This window comes from Pristis pectinata, chromosome 14 (assembly GCF_009764475.1).
Source record: "Pristis pectinata isolate sPriPec2 chromosome 14, sPriPec2.1.pri, whole genome shotgun sequence".
In the NCBI taxonomy this organism is placed as follows: Eukaryota; Metazoa; Chordata; class Chondrichthyes; order Rhinopristiformes; family Pristidae; genus Pristis; species Pristis pectinata.
The window spans coordinates 5,913,175-5,930,839 of NC_067418.1; the positions used below are offsets into that span (position 1 = coordinate 5,913,175).

Sequence of the window (17,665 nt, forward strand, 5' to 3'; positions counted from 1 at the left end):
TTCATCTTCAGCTTTTTTATAGACGGTGTGATGTTTGCTTCCAGAATTTGCTGGGATTTAATTGAGTTCATTCTTCCCTCTACCAGTGAAATCTTCCCCGTGCCATGGCTGCAACACAAACCCAAAGCATGATTGATTCACTCCTGTGCTTAACAGTTGGAGAGGTGTTCATTTCATGAAATTCTGCACCCTTTTTTCTCCAAACATACCTTCGCACATTGCGGCCAGAAAGTTCTATTTTAACTTCATCAGTCCACAGGACTTGTTTCCAAAATGCCTCAGGCTCGTTTAGATGTTCCTTTGCAAACTTCTGACGCTGAATTTTGTGGTGAGGATGCAGGAAAGTTTGACTTGTGACTCCATGACTCTAAACCATTCAGTTTGAGGGAGGATTCATAATGGAATCATTCATAAGGGAGAAATATTTATCTCTGGAGTTCTCTGCTCTTCTTTGAAATAGCACACTGGAATTTTTTTTATGTTTGCTGGTTGGGCAAAACCCTGGTTAAACAGTCCGTCCAAACAACCTCTCGAATCATACAACAATCCCTGGAATAAACACTCTCAATCCTGGAGTGGGACTTGAACTCACAACCTTATAACTCAAATATAAGAATATTACCTGCTGAACCACAGCTGGCATCCAGCAAGCCATCTACCAAATGATTACGTATACAATGCAAATGCCTATGCTTCGGGCAAACTATTATTTCGTTGACATTTATCACATTATTAAAGTAATATTCCAACACTTATTTGAAAACCTATAACAAAAACTGAGCATCTATTTTTGACACTGGAATATACAATGGCAAACTTTTCAGAGCATTATCTGATATGGTTCAAGGTGGCATGATTCAGTATCATTGAACAGTGAATAATGTAAAAGGAATCTGCAAAGGAGCCGAGTATTTGTATCAGTTCTGGAAATTGGATCATTCTTAATAAACTGACTGGTCTAGTGGATGGCTTACAGCTCGAGACAGACTGCATTTCATCGAAGGTCTCTCTAAAGTGCTGGATTTTCTCACACCCAAGTCCGATAACAAGGGGGACCTACTGATGAGAAGTCAGTAGATCTTCATCTGCCCTGGATTATATTTAATTACTGTTGTACATATATTTTGTTTAATTCAGTAAGTTGTTGTCATCTGGAATGCACTGCCTGAAAGAGCAGATTCAATAGGAACCTGGAAAACAGAATTAGATCCTTGCATAAAATAGAGCCCAGGGGCAGGAACAAGTCCAGTGGGACCAATCAAAAGAATGGCTTGCACTCCCATCAACCTTCACAGCCAATGAGCTGGCAGCTCTTTCAGAGAGCTGGCACAAGTACGATGGGCCAAATGGCCGCCTTTTGTGCTTTAGAACATAGAACACTACAGAACAGTTCAGGCCCTTTGGCCCACAATGTTATGCCGACATTTTATCCTGCTCTAAGATCTATCTAACCCTTCCCTCCCACATAGCCCTCCATTTTTCTATCATTCACGTGGCTATCTAAGAGTCTCTTAAATGTCCCTAATGTATCTGCTCCCACAACCTCTGCCAGCAGTGCGTTCCACGCACCCACCACTCTCTGTGTAAAAATCTTACCCCTGACGTCCCCCTTATACCTTCCTCCAATCACCTTAAAATTATGTCCCCTCGTGTTAGCCATTGTTGCCCTGGGAAAAAGTCTCTGGCTGTCCACTCGATCTATGCCTCTTATCATCTTGTACACCTCTATCAAGTCACCTCTCGTCCTGCTTCTCTCCAACGAGAAAAGCCCTAGCTCGCTCAACCTAACCTATATCGGATAGTTTTCTCTGTCGATTTCTTCTCAGTAATGGGCTGCTGCTTCAAACTATTGACATTCTTTTAATTTCCACTGAGTGCATAAAGAAAATTTAGACATCAGGTCTCTCTCTTCACTAACTAGGAATCAGCAAATCCTTTACTAAAGCAAAATGCATCAAATGCTGGGAACCTGAAGTAAAAACAGAAATAGTAAGAAATACTCAACAGCACTTGTGGAGAGAGAAACAGGGTTAATGTTTTAGATCAATAAATTGGGGGGAGTTAGAGAAGCTGAGATTTAGGGAAATATTTAAGGGGATCTGAGGGGCAAGTTTTTCACACTGAGGGTGGTGGGTATATGGAATGAGCTGCCAGAGGAGATGTTGGAGGGAGGTACAGTAACAATGTGTAAAAAGCATTTGGACAGGTACATGGCTAGGAAAGGAGTAGAGAGATATGGGCCAAATGCAAGAAAATGGGATTAGCATAAATAGGCATTTTGGTCAGCATGGACAAGTTGGGCCGAAGGGCCTGTTTCCGTGCTGTACAGCTCTATGACTCTATGATTTAAGACACAGAGAATGGGTTAGTAGCAGAGAACACAGGGAAGGCCTGTGATTGGTTGGAAGGCAGCAGGGTTTAAAAGTCAAAAGTCACGACTAAATCACAAGTACAGAATGATTGCCCAAAGGAATTTGGAAGGAAGGCTGGCAATCTGAGACAAAGTTGCTGGAAATGTGGATCAACTGAAAGCTTAATTCCATGTTTAGTTAGAAGGCTACGGTGGGCTCAGTCAGAAGGTGAGTTGCCATTAAAATGTCTTTCAGAAGGTTAGGCCCCAACCTAAAGCGGTCTTCAGACATCCGTACTCTGACCTTCCTGACAGTGCTGTTACAATGAGTGCCAAAGCAAGGTTTAAGGAACAGCACTTCATCACCCGCCTGGGCATGTGGGAACCTTCTGGACTCTCCAACTTTAGACAACTCACTCTTTCTTCTTGTGTGTATCAGTAAGTCACCAATCTGATTCTGACTCAGTCTTTCGCGCTCTATTAGTGTAGCCTGACCTACCAGGCACATCTCACAGCCCCACAATTGGTATCACACAACATCGACAAAGACAAATGATGTGCTTCCAACTGCCCCATTTGGTCTCACCCTATCAGAGATTGTCCCTTCTCTCTATCCATCCCTCACCTGCCTTCTCTGTTGCTAAAAACTAACTTGCTTTATTCCTTTCCCAGTTCCAACAAAGGGTCTCTGACCTGCAACGTTAACTCTGTTTCTCCTTCTACAGATGCTGCCTGACCTGCAGAGTGTTTCCAGCATTTTTTATTTTGACGTCAGATAGCCAGCATTTCCATTTTTTAGATTATTTTCATTTCCTGTTTAGCCACGTGTGATGAATATATTGACGAAGGGTGCTCCCTATGTCTGATCTAGTCCCTATCGGTATTGGCAGTGGTTTATTATTGTCACATGTACCAAGATACAGTGAAAAGCTTTTGTTTGCATTCCATCCAGGCAGATCATGCCATACATAAGTACATCGAGGTAGTAAAAAGAAAACATAGTGCAGAATATAGTGTTGCAGTTACAGAGAAAGTGCAGTGCAGGCAGGCAATAAGGTGCAAGGGCCACGACGAGGTAGATTGTGAGGTCAAGAGTTCATCTTTTAGCGTATGAGAGGTCCATTCAAGAATCTGATAACAGCAGGATAAAAGCTGTCCTTGAGCCTGGTGGTATGTGCTCTCAAGCTTTTGTATCTTCTGCCTGATGAGAGGGGAGAGAAGAGAGAATGCCTGGGGTGGGAGGGGTCTTTGATTATGTTGGCTGATTTCCCGAGACAGTGAGAAGTGTAGACAGAGTCAATGGAGGGGAGGTTGGTTTGCATGATGGGCTGGGCCGTGTTCACAACTCTCTGCAATTTTTTGTGATCTTGGACAGAGCAGTTGCCATACCAAGCTGTGATGCATCCATACAGGATGCTTTCTATGGTGCATCTATAAAAATTGGTGAGAGTCATTGGGGACATGGCGAATTTCCTTAGTTTTTTCAATGAATTTTTTATGAATGACCAAACATTTTGAACATTTACGAGCTCTGGGGTGAAGAAATCTCTTCTCATCTCCATCGTGAACATCTGATCCTTCATTTAGAGAATGTGACCCTGATTTTAGATATTCCACCAGAATCTCCCTCTACCTCATAAGTGCTTTGATGAGATTGACTCAGCACGGTAGTGTAGCGGTTAGTGTAACGCTATAGCAATGCCAGCAACCCGGGTTCAATTCCCGACGCTGTCTGTAAGGAGTTTGTAAGTTCTCCCCGTGTGTCTGTGTGGGTTTCCTCCACTTACCTCCCACATTCCAAAAAGACATACAGGTTATGAGATCTGGGCACGCTACGTTGGCGCCAGAAGTGTGGCGACACTTGCACGCTGCCCCCAGCACATTCTCAGTAACGCAAAAAGACTGTGTGTTTTGATGTACATGTGACTAATAAATATCTAGAGTCATACAGCACGGAAACAGACCCTTCGGCTCAACTGGTCCTTGCCGATCAAGGTGCCCATCTAAACAAGTCCCATTTGCCCACATTTGGCCCAGGTCCCTCTAAACCTTTCCTATCCATGTATTTATCTAAGTACCTTTTAAATGTTCTTAATGTACCTGCCTCATTCTATCTAATGTATTTTCTATCTCATTCTATCTCATTCTAATGTTACCTCTATCTAACAGTTTTCTAAACTCCAGAGAGTACAGACCTGAGCTGCTCAATCCCTCCGCGTGAGACAAAGCCCATCACCACAATCAATCTGGTGAAGAGGCTGTTGGACAAACCATTAGTTCAAACTCTCGAACCTTCTGACTGGGAGATCTAGAGTGATGTACAATGAGCCTTGATTCACTCCCCTCCCAGTTCACTCCACTCTGCACACCATCCAGTAGCTTTATTGCGCATGGTTCTGATGTAACCAACTGAGGTCAATGAAAGCAGGGTCAGTGAAGTGGTCAATGTTGTACTACGAAGGGGACACTGCTGGAATCTGGAGCAAAAAAACCCTTAAAACGCAAACTGCTGGAGATACTCAGCTGGTCAGGCAGCATCTGTGGAGGGAAATGGATAGTCAATGTTTCGTTTTGAGACCCTTCATCTGGGCTACCTCTTGCTACACCTCTTCCCCTCACCTCTTTATACTGGCTATCTCCCCTCTGCTCTTTCAGTCCAGATGAAGGATCTCGACCTGAAATGTCGACTGTCCATTTCCCTCTGCAGACCCTGCCTGACCCATTGAGTTCCTCTAGCACTTTGTCATAGAGTCATACAGCACAGAAGCAGACCCTTCGGCCCAACTAGTCCATGCTGACCAAGATGCCCATCCAAGCCAGTCCGATATGCCCGCGTTTGGCCCACAACCTTCTGAACCTTTCCAATCCATGTACCTGTCTAACTGTCTTTTAAACGCTGTTATTGTACCTGCCTCAACCACTTCCCCTGGCAGCTCGTTCCACATACATATCACCCTTTGTGTAAAAAAGTTGCCCCTCATGTTCCTCCTAAATCTTTCCCCTTTCACCTTAAACCCATAACCTCTAGTTCATGATACTCCAACTCTGGGAAAAAGACTGAATGCATTCACCCTATCTATGCCCCTCATGATTTTATACACCTCTATAAGATCATCCCTCAATCTCCTATGCTCTAAGTAATAAAGTCCTAGCCTCCCCAGCCTCTCCCTATAACTCAGTCCCTCAAGTCCTGGCAGCATCCTTGCAGATCTTTTCTGCACTCATTCCAGTTTAATAACATCTTTCCTACAGCATGGTGACCAAAACTGGACACAATATTCCAAGTGCGGCCTCACCAGCGTCCTGTACAACTGCACCATGACCTCCCAATTTTTATACTCTTATGCCCTGACTGATGAAGGCCAGTGTGCCAAAAGCCTTCTTCACCACCTTGTCTAAGATAAGATTAGATATCTTTATTAGTCACATGTACAACGAAACACACAGTGAAATGCATCTTTTGCGTAGAGTGTTCTGTGGGCAGCCCGCAAGTGTCGCCACGCTTCCGGCGCCAACATAGCATGCCCACAACTTCCTAACCCGTACGTCTTTGGAATGTGGGAGGAAACCGGAGCACCCGGAGGAAACCCACGCAGACATGGGGAGAACGTACAAACTCCTTACAGACAGTGGCCGGATTTGACCCTGGGTCGCTGGCGCTGTAATAGTGTTACGCTACCTGTGACTCCACTTTCAGGGAACCATGTACTTGTTTCTTATGGTACTAAGTCATGCCCTGAGTGTAGCTGAAGTGTTGGGTCAGATTGCACTCCTTTGCGAGAAGGCCTATGGCAGGTGTGGCCAGCTCTGTGTGGTTGTTGCTACTTGACTTGCCACCAATGGGCCAACCCATGCTCCTTCCCCATTGGCCCATCTCCAAGGTCATGGGCAGCCAATTGTAAAGCACTCTCTGTTGCCTTGACTTTCACTCTTATTTTTTCCAATATTCTGAAAACACGGAGATGAAAATACTTATGGATTAAAAAAATTCCACCCCTTGATTTTTCTCAGAAACATCCCGGGGGGTTTTGGCAACCTTCAGATCGGTGCCTGGCTTTGCAGGGATCTCAGGAGATCTTGGAATAGCTGGCCGGGGGAGCTCTTCCACATCTGCCTGCCTGGGTGTGACCCGACCACGTCGTATCACGGGCGCAGCACATCACACACTTGGAAGAACCTTGCACCGGCAGGGAGGTGAGGGGGGAAGGAAGGAAGCCCCGCTGACGGACGGGACTGGGAGACGGTGGTAGGTGATGATGTGGATTCGGGGGGCTACACTCCGGCTGACGCAGTGAAGGAGCTCGGCAGCTCTCCGGGAGCAGGAATGAAGGCATGGCGGACATAGACTCCATAAATTCCCCGCCTGCCTCTCCCTTCCTGGGGCTGCGCGTCACCTCGCCGGGAAACTGCAGGTAACCCCGCGCTTCGCTGTTAATTCAGCTCGGTTCGATCCCAATGCAAATAGAATCCCAGACAGGACCAGGAATAAAAGCCATTTAATTTAGGAAGATGCTGGGGGATTCGCACTGACTCTCCCCTCTTCAATGACTGTACCTTGGAAATAAATGAGGCGTTTATAGTTTTAATTTATTTAGGCTATCGTTTTCTGTGAAACTTGTGTTTTGCAATCAGGTTATCTGCCGGGAGATAATTCAGGGCGTGGACAGCTGAGAGGAACAACCGGCGAGGGCTTGCGATTTAAATATTCGGTTCAAAGGCAGTCAAACCTTTCCCTCAAATTGCAGCATTGTTTTAAATGCAAACTCTTTGATATTGCAGTGATATTGTATTAAGGGATTATTTTGATGTTTGCGTGTTGAACTAACCTGCAGCTGTGATGGTTGTGTTGGTTGGGAGGAAGGAGCGACTGATCTCTGGATGTGTGTTATTAAAACATACTCAGCATTGAGCAGGCGAGCGTTTAACCCTTCGAGGGAAGGGTTGTATTGGGCTGGCTGTGAATTAAATTAGAATCAGGCGTTTCAGTTTTGTCTCCGAGTCGGTAACCTCCAGGGAGCGATGTGAGACAAGTCCCTAGCCAGAGATCTCGGCGTCAAACCTCTGGTGAGGTGCTGTCTTCAGATGAGACAATTACACTGATGCTCTGTCTGTTGGCTCAGGTGAGTGGGAAAGGTTATTGTCATGGAGATGTAGAGTCATACAGCATGGAAAACAGGCCATTCGGCCCACAGGGCCTGTGCCAACCATCAACCCCCCATTAATCCTGTCTTGCTTTACTCCACCACTCACCTACACACCAGGGGCAATTCACCTACCTACCTACCTGCACGTCTGTGGGATGTGGGAGGGAACCGGAGTTCCCAGAGAAAATGCACGCAGTCACAGGGAGAACGTGCAAACTCCACACCGACAGCGCCCGAGGTCATGATTGAACCCGGGTCACCAGAGCTGGGAGACTACAGCAGCACCTGTTGTATCATGGCTACCCCAGTGTCCTGACCAACATTCATCCCTCAACCAACATGTCTTTTTAAAAAGAATACATTTTCAGTTGTGGGTGCTTGCTGTGCCCAAACAGGCTGCCTATATTTCCAATAAATAGTAACTTTATAATTCCAAATCATTTCCCGGGAATTTAAGTGCTTTGGGAGGTGATAACAATGTTCATGGTTCTGTAGCAAGCAAGGATTTGTGTCGTTCTTTGAATTACTTCTGGATTAGGCAGACTGTTATATTTTTCTGGAATTATTTCTGTTTGGTTGGTATCGTGGGCCAAAGTCCTGTACTGTTGTATGGGGACACGAGACTGTAGATACTGGAAATCTGGAGCAACAAATAATCTGTTGGAGGAACTCAACGGGTCAGGAAACATCTGTGGAGGGAGATGGACAGTCGACGTTCGGGTCGAGATCCTTCTTCAGGACTCGGGTCAGTCCAGATGAAGGGTGTCACCCCAAACGTCAACTGTCCATCTCCCTCCACGGATGCTGCCTGACCCGCTGAGTTCCTCCAGCATCTGTGTGTGCTCCAGATTCCAGCATCTGCAGTCTCTTGTGTCCCCCAAATAATCTTTGGTCCAGATGAAGGGTCTCGACCTGAAACGTCAACTGCCATTTCCCTCCATAGGTCCTGCCTGACCTGCTGAGTTCCTCCAGCATTTTGTGTGTGGCTCTGTTCGATGTATCACTCTCTGCTTTCCATTCCCTTTATGTTGGTGCTGAGGGGATTTTTCCAGGATATTTTGGTCCGTTGAGCCTTTTGTTGGGGTGTTGGAGTATTCTGTCCACTGTTCCATTTGGCTGTAGGTGTGAGCTCTGGTTGATAGGCGTAAGATCGTTGGCATCTTTCTTACACAAATTAGGTAGTTTCTAAGTTAAGGTTTCTGCTCCCCTACAATTCAGGAATGACGGACAGTACAGGATAAGAACACGATGTCTGCGCTAACCATGCCAATCCAAAATAATCTCATCTACCAGCACATGGTCCATATCCCTCATTCCCTGCCTGATCATGTTTCCAAATCCCTCTTAAATCCTCTGCATTCATCTCACCGCCATTTGTTGGTGTAGTTTTTACTGATGAAGTCCAAAGCCCAAAATCCCCTTCCCTTCCAAGTGGACAGTCAGAGACTTTTTCCAGGGTGACAATGGCTAACCACGAGGGGGGGCATAATTTTAAGGTGATTGGAGGAAGGTATAAGGGGGATGTCAGGGATAAGTTTTTTACACAGAGAGTGGTGTGTGCGTGGAACGTAATGCCAGCAGAGGTTGTGGGGGCAGGTACATTAGGGACATTTAAGAGACTCTTAGATAGCCACATAAATGATAGAAAAATGGAGGGCTATGTGGGAGGGAAGGGTTAGATAGATCTTAGAGCAAGATAAAATGTCGGCACAACATCGTGGGCCAAAGGGCCTGTACTGTGCTATAGAGTTCTATGTTCCTGTGAGACCGCACTTGGAGTATTATGTTCAGTTTGGTTGCCCTGCTTTGGAAAGATGCCATTAAACTGGAAGGAGTGCAGACAAGATGTTGCCAGGACTTGAGGGACTGAGTTATAGGGAGAGGTTGGACAGGTTGGGCCTTTATTCCTTAGAGTGTAGGAGACTTGGAGGTGTATAAAATCATGGAGATCATACTTAGGGTGAATGCACACAGTCTTTTCCCCAGGGTTGGGGAATCATGAACTAGAGGGCATAGGTTTAAGGTAAAAGGGGAGAGATTTAACAGGAACTTGAGGGGCTATGTTTTTTACACACATGGTGGTATGTAACCAGCTGCCAGAGGAAGTGGTTGAGGCAGGTATGATAACAACCTTTAAAAGGATAGGTACATGGATAGAAAAGGTTAAGAAGGTTGCGGGCCAAATGGGACTAGCTTGGATGGGACATCTTGGTCAGCATGCACCAGTTGGGCCAAAGGGTCTGTTCGGTGCTGTGTGACTCTATAATCCCCACCCCACACCCCCATTCTCTTCTCCCTTTTACCTGGTCTAGTCTCTGACACTGCAGTCCTATACCAATATAGAACAATACAGTACAGAACAATGTTGTGCCGTGTCACGAACCAGCAACAAAAGAAACACACTGAGCATGATTCAGTGTTAAAAACTATTTTATTAATCGCTACTTATGATAAAACGTAAAATAAAAGTAAAAATGTTAGTATGTAAGAATTCAAAAATGTTAAACCTTGAACGTTAACCCCAAAACTAAACTCGTCGTGTGTGTGTGGCAAAGTCCAAAACTCCCAGTTCAGGAATGGTTCTTAAAGTTCAGTTCCGCAAGCCATAAGGTGAAACATGAGCAAGGGCTTCTTCAACAACCACTGTTGTCAGAAGATAAGACGTAGATGTAGAAAAACAGAGAGAGTAAATACGAAATCCAAATGTTCCACGATGGAACCCAAACGACACTCCAGTGTTTACTCGGTAGTGACTTCCTCACCCCGAAAAGCATCCGAATCGTGGTCGTCCACACACAAATACCTGTTTCCTTCTACAGGTCAGCAACAAAGTGAACTCCACCGGATTACTTCCAACTTCCATACATGGATTTCAGTGGCAGACACAGTTATAGTTTCTCATCCATCGATAGAGAAAACAAGCAGGCTGGTGTCTCTCTCCCTTCTCTCTCTCTCTCTCTCTCCTTCTTCTTCTAACTTCTTCAACAACGTCATTATGTCCTTTATCTTCTATTGACGTAAGCACGCCCCACACACACATACACACACACTCTCTATCTTAAAGGGACTTTCACTGAGTCCGTAACAGCTGACATAGCTATTCCCTCCTCCCTACAGAATGCCCATATCTCTATATTTTCCTCTCATTCATGTGCCCATCCAAGCCCCTCTTAAAAGCCCCCAGTGAATTTGCCTCCACCACCCTATCAGGCAATGCATTCCAGGCATCCACCACTCTCTCAGTAAAAAAACGTACCCCTCACGTCTGTTCTGAACCTACCCCCTCTCACCTTAAATGCATGCCCTCTGGTATTGGATCGCTCAATAATGGGAAAAAGATATTGCTTGTCCACCCTATCTATGCCCCTCATTTTATACACTTCCAACAGATCACCCCTCAGCCCCCGCAGCTCCAGAGAAAAGAGCCCAAGTTTGTCCAGCCTCTCCTGGTAGCACATGCCCTCTAATCCAGGCAGCATCCTAGTGAACCTCTTCTGCACCCTCTCTAAAACCTTGACATCCTTCCTATAGTGAGGTGACCAGAATTACACGCAATCCTCTAAATGCGGCCTAACCAGAGTTTTATAGAGATGCATCATAACTTGACTCCTGTACTCAGTACCCTGATTAATAAATGCAAGCATTCCATTATAGTTGACCTTCAACCCTTTTTTAAATACTAACATTGCTGCTAATGGCTCGAGGAATTGATTTGTGCATTTCATTGAGGGAATTGTAAAATGCTGTAGCTATATATTGGTAAAAATCCCTGGAAATAGTCTGCAGTTATATAGCATCCTTAATGTGATGTGATATCCAAAGGCAGGAACAAATATCAAGCCAAGTTCATTGCTGGCCTAACCACCTGCAACCCCCCCACCACTTCTGCAAGTTGGTGTTTGGTGACGGGCTGAACCTCCTTAACCTTTGAAGAAATAGTGACGCTGGTGCGTAATGGCGCCTGTGTGTGTGGGTTGGGCTCTGGTTCAGTGTGAGCACTTTCATCCTCGGTCAGAAGGTTGTGGAGTCGCTCTCCAGGGAAGAGTACTGAGGACAAAAATCCAGGCTGACACCAGTGCAGCACTGAAGTGGTGTGGCACTGTTACAGGTGCTGTCTTTCGACCAGATGTTAAGCTGTGATCCTGCCTGCTCTCAAGTCAAAGACCTCATGGCAGTATTTGGAAGAAAGGCAACGAAGTTATCCCCTGGTGTTCTGGTTAATGTTTATTCCTGAATCAACATCGCAAACATGCATCCAGTGATCGTTGTGTTGTGCACTGTGTTTTCTTGCATAAAAATACTGGCTGCACTTCAGGGTGAAATGCCAGTTTGGGATGTCCTGAGAAGATAGGACAGTACAGCAGAGGAACAGGCCCTTGGCCCACAATGGAAAAACATGATGATGCTGGAGGAACTCAGCAGGCCAGGCAGCATCCGTGGAGAAAAGCAGGCGGTTAGTGTTTCGGGTCCTGACCCGAAACGTTGACCTACTTTTCTCCACGGATGCTGCCTGGCCTGCTGAGTTCCTCCAGCATCACAGTGTTTTTCGTCTAGATTCCAGCTTCTGCAGTCCTTTGTTTCTCTGTTTCCCTTGGCCTACGATGTTGTGCTGAACTAATTAGACGCCTAACTAAACTAAATTAATCCCTTCTGTCTACACAATATCCATATCCCTCCATTCTCTGCACATTCATGTGCCTCTCTAAGAGCCTTTTAAACACCTCTATCATATCTGCCTCCACCACCCCTGGCAGGGCATTCCAGGCACCCACCGCTCTCTTGCCCCGCACATCTCCTTTGAACTTGCCCCCTCTCACCTTAAGTGCATGCCCTCTAATTAGACATTTAGATCCTGGGAAAAAGATATTGGCTGTCTATCTATACCTCTCATAATGTTATGAAAGGTTGAGGGGGACTTCTATCAGGTCTTCCCCTCAGCCTCCACTGCTCCAGAGAAAACAACCCAAGTTTGTCCAACCTCTCCTGACAGCACAGGCAGCATCCCAGTGAACCTCCTGCACCCTCTCCAAAGCCTCCACATCCTTCCTGTAATGGGGCAACCAGAATTGAATCCAATACTCCAGATGCAGCTTAACCAGAGTTTTATAAAAGGTAGATAAATGCAAGCCTCTCTTTCAAAGTTGTCCTGGAGCCGGGGATATGATACCTCCAGGGAGGGAATGAGAGAAATGTCTTTGGTTATGCCACTGCCCAAGACTGGATGTGCTCAGATCTGCTCAAGATGTTAAGGCTTTTTTATTGTTTGGTGCTTCGCTAATGCCCCTGTTTTGAAACAGTAGAAAGGAAGGGGTTAAAATGATCTGCTGGACTGATTGACCAGCTGGTTTCTCCCAAGTAACAGAGAATGCAAAATAGCACAGGCCGCTTGTGGAGATACTGAACAGCAGCTGGATACAAGGCCAATTTATTTTTTTCTGGCCTCCACTGGTGCTGAACAAAGAGGTACAACGTGAATCTGGTTAGTGAGAGTCTCTACAGAGAGAGAGAGCTTGGGTGAGCGGGAAAGTGAGCCAGCAATTTACCCCAACAAGGAGGGCAGTTTTGTGGGAGGTGTGGGAAGGAATTCCATGTTGCCAGGATGAAGCCAAACTCGAAGGATGGAGCAACTCTCTGCCTTCATTGCAAGATCACCCCATTTATTAAATAACTGGCCTGTTTGAGGTAAAAGCATTTCTCTTTTTGAGATACAATGCTCAGTCCTAGCCCTGAGTGTCTAAAGTAATGTTCATCAATGTTGCTGTAATTCAAAAGGATTCTCACAGTTTCATGAATGGCAGGAGAACTATGGACCAACAATTGGGGGAAATCCGGGAATTGCTACTTGGATATCGTTACGTGGCACTTGGAAAATCTTTGCGCAGAGTCGATGTGAACTGATTGAAGGGAAGTTGTACTGAGTGGTTGTTTTTGAGGGTGTAGCGACAAAGGTAAATAAGGAGAAATCAGTGGCTTCAGTATATGTGGGTTTTCAGTAAGTGTTGTGTTTGTAAGGATAGAGGATTGGTTAATGTTCAGAATCGGGTTTATTATCACAGGTTTGTATGACGTGAAATTTCTTTTGCGGCAGCAGTACCGCGCAAAGAATTACTGTAAATTACAAAAAAAAGTGCAAAAATAAAAGGAATAACGAGGTAGTGTTCATGGGTTCATGGATCGTTCAGAAAACTGATGGCGGAGGGGAAGAAGCTGTTTCTGAATAGTTGAGTGTGGGTCTTCAGGCTCCTGTACCTCCTCCCTGATGGTAGTAACAAGAAGAGGGCATGTCCCGGGTGGTGAATGTCCTTAGTGATGGATGCCGCCGCCTTGAGGCACCTCCTCTTGAAGATGTCCTTGATGGTGGGGAGGGTTGTGTCTGTGATGGAGCTGGCTGGGTCTACAACACTCTGCAGCCTCTTGCTGTCAGAAGCGAAAGTAAGAACAAATGGTTCATTTTCAGATGAGGAGGGGAGACTATTGCTACTGTAACAACCCAGAGGGAGGCCGTTTGGCCCTTCGGATCCATGCCGGCTCCTTGGTGAGCAATCCCATCAGTCCCATTCCCCCCTCCCTATTTTCCGGTAACCCCTGCAAATGATCCCCTCTCACATGTGCCCATTGACTCCGCTTGATTCTTTTTGCTGGTGACCTACAGGGAGGGGTAGTTTACCGTTCGTAATTAACCTGCCATCATCTCCCTGGGATGCGGGAGGAAACCCGAGTACCCACACGATCATGGAGAATGTGCCAACTCCCCACAGACGCCTCCGGAGGTCAGGATCAAACTTGGGTAGCTGGAGTCGCAAGACAGCTGATCTACCGTGATGCCCAGTGTGGACCCTGCCTACTTGCGTTTTACACACCGTTCCTTCATTTAAGGCAGTAGGATAATCAAGCGAGGCTTGCTGACGCAAATCTGGGTAGAAAACTGAGCTGTCTGAAAGCTGGAAAGAAATTTTTGAGCAGGGTCTACATGGGTTAAGTGAAGGCAAGGAAGCAGCAGATGGAGAGCAATGTGAGGAAGTGGTCATCACTTCTCCTAAAGTGGATAATGGATGAGCAGAATATTGTTTAGAAGGACAATGATTGATTGGTTAACGTTGATGACGACCCGGTGCCTTCCTGCACAAATCACAGAAATGTAATTTACAGTCACAGAAAGCACTCAGGGAAGCAAATGGGATGTTAGCCTTTATTAACGAGGAGAACCCAAGACCTTTGAACACTCACTACAAAAGCAAGGAATGTGCTGATATTGCCAATGAAGCGCAAATAAAAGGCTCTCCACTTTGACATTGGTGACTTTCCCATACCATGCCTCAGTTGGCAATGCTCAGGGTAGTGGTGGGGGCCACACTGTGCTCAGTTTTTTCCTCTAACGATGGAAGGATACATAAGCCTTGGGGGAAGTGACACGGTTGCTGTGATGAGACTGAGTTATGAACAAAGACTATGTTTTCTGGAGTTTACGCAAAAGGGATGCATTGTTACGTACATAGGAAATATCTAAACTTATTAAGATGTTTGACAGACTGAGGATGTGCTTCCAGAAGTTGCAGATCCTAAATCTTTGGAATTCTGCAATCCAGAGGCTTGTTGGGGCTCAGTGGCTGAATACATTTAACATGGAGATCGACAGCTTCAAGTCACGTCAAATTTATTGTCACGTGTGTGGGCAGGCACGGTAGTGTAGCGGTTAGCGTAACGCTATTACAGCGGCAGTGACCCGGGTTCAATTCTGGCCCCTGTCTGTAAGGAGTTTGTAAGTTCTCCCCGTGTCTGCGTGGGTTTCCTCCGGGTGCTCCGGTTTCCTCCCATATTCCAAAGACGTACGGGTTAGGAAGTTGTGGGCATGCCTATATTGGCGCTGGAAGCGTGGTGACACTTGCGGGTTGCCCCCAGAACACTCTACGCATTTCACTGTGTGTTTCGATGTACATGTGACTAATAAAGATATCTTGTGCACAAGTCCATGTGTGCACACGTGCAATGAAAAACTTACTTGCAGCAGCATCACATGCACACAGCATCAGAGACATAACAATGCTCTGTGCCTGTGATGCTGCTGCAAGTAAGTTTGTCATTGCACCTGTGCACACGTGGACTTGTGCAGATGACAATAAACTCGACTTGACTTGAAGCTGTTGATCTCCATTTATGAATATAGACCATCCTGGACTTATGGACACCCCAGCATACGAACAAGCTCCCATAATATTATTAAATTCAGAAGTCTGACATGCGTTCCTATAAGTGGCAGAACTAGCTTCCTCCCCCTCCTCCTTTAGTAATTGTTCTTTCTAATCAGTCTTGTGCGTTTTTGATAACATACACTGGAGGTATGGTTACCTCATCGAGTGATTTTTATTTTTGTGTATTTTCTGGCTTGTGGACGTAATCGACTTAAGGACGTCTGAATAAGCGGGCTCTGTTCATTAACCGGGGTGTGATATGGGGTTAGTGCATGGAAGTGGTGTTGAGGTTAAAAGATCAGCCCTGATCATATTGAATGGTGGAGCAGGTACATGGGGTTAATGGTGCTCTCCTGTCTATACTTATGGATGGTACCAGTTTCCCTCGGCACCTTCTTGAAAACCATTGAGAGGTGTGGTTATAATCTCCAGTACAACAGTGTCGTTCTTTCTGGCTGGTGCTTTGAGAGTACCAGTTATGTGCAATGAAAATTGAGAGGCATAGACAGCCAGAATTGTTTTTCCCAGGGTAGACATGTCAAATACTGGAGGGCATGGGTTTAAGGTGAGAGTCATAGAATCATACAGCATGGAAACAGGCCCTTCGGCCCAACTGGTTCATGCCAACCGAGATGCCCCATCCAAGCTAGCCTCATTTGCCTGCATTTGGCCAATAACCTTCTGAACTTTTTCCATTCGCATGTGTCCAACTGTCTTTTAAAAATTGAGAAGGGGGGAAGTTTAAAGGAGATGTGTGAGGCAAGTTTTTTTTTCCACACAGAGTGGTGGGTGCCTGGAACGGGCTGCCAGGGGTGGTGGAAGCAGATGCAATAGTGGCATTTAGGAGGCTTGGCACATGACTATGCAGGGAACAGAAGGATGTGGACAGGGATAGGAGCAAAGAGGACGGGGAGATATTTAGGGAAAGGCGAATTATGAGGCTATAAGGCGAGAACTTGAGAGTGTGAATTGGGATGACATTTTTGAAGGGAAGTGTACTACAGAGATGTGGTCAATGTTCAGGGATCTCTTGCAGGATGTTAGGGATAGATTTGTCCCAGTGAGGCAGAGAAGGAATGGCAGGGTGAAGGAACCATGGGTGACGAGAGGTGGAACAACTAGTTAGGAAGAAGACATACATAAGGTGTAAGCAGCAAGGATCAGACAGGGCTCGTGAGGAATATAGAGTAGCAAGGAGGGAACTTAAGAAGGGGCTGAGGAGAGCAAGAAGGGGACATGAAAAGGCTTGGGCGAGTAGGGTTAAGGAGAATCCCAAGGCTTTTTTCTCGTACGTGAAGAGCAGCAGGATGGCTAGAGTAAAGGTAGGTCCGATTAAAGACAAAGGTGGGAAGATGTGACTGGAAGCTGTGGAAGTGGGTGAGGTTCTCAATGAATACTTCTCTTCAGTATTCACCAAGGAGAGGGGTCTTGATGACGCTCAGGACAATGTTGGTAAGGGTAATGTTCTAGAGTATGTAGATATCAAGAGAGAGGATGTGTTGAAGCTGTTAGAAAATATTAGGACAGGTAATTCCCCGGGGCCTGATGGAATATTCCCTAGGCTGCTGCATGAGGCAAGGGAGGAGATTGCTGAACCGTTGGCTGGGATCTTTGCGTCCTCGTTGTCCACGGGAATGGTACCGGAGGATTGGAGGGTGGTGAATGTTGTCCCCTTATTCAAAAAAAGGTAGTAGGGATAGTCCAGGGAATTACAGACCAGTGAGCCTTATGTCTGTGGTGGGTAAGCTGCTAGAAAGGATTCTAAGAGATAGGATCTATGAGCATTAGAGAAACATGGACTAATTAGGGACAGCCAGCATGGCTTTGTGAAGGGAAGGTCTTGCTCACAAGTCCGATAGGGTTCTTGAGGAGTGACCAGACAGATTGATGAGGGTAGTGCAGTGGATGTGGTCTACATGGATTTAGTAAGGCATTTGACAAGGTTCCACATGGTAGGCTTCTTCAGTAGGTCAGAGGCCAAG

At 45.9% G+C, this 17,665-nt stretch overlaps 1 protein-coding gene across 2 annotated transcripts in view; it reads left to right on the plus strand.

Moving 5' to 3' along the window:
- Positions 1–17,665, plus strand: part of mapk8ip1b (mitogen-activated protein kinase 8 interacting protein 1b) — a 198,029-nt gene that overhangs the window by 13,938 nt on the left and 166,426 nt on the right. The window contains exon 1 of one of the 2 annotated variants that reach the window (XM_052028806.1): positions 6,278–6,762. The exons of the other annotated variant lie outside the window; for it this stretch is intronic. Coding sequence (XP_051884766.1) covers positions 6,683–6,762 — 80 coding nt within the window. The 5' untranslated portion in view covers positions 6,278–6,682. Of the gene's footprint in view, positions 1–6,277; positions 6,763–17,665 lie in introns of those variants that run through there. 2 annotated transcript variants of the gene reach the window in all.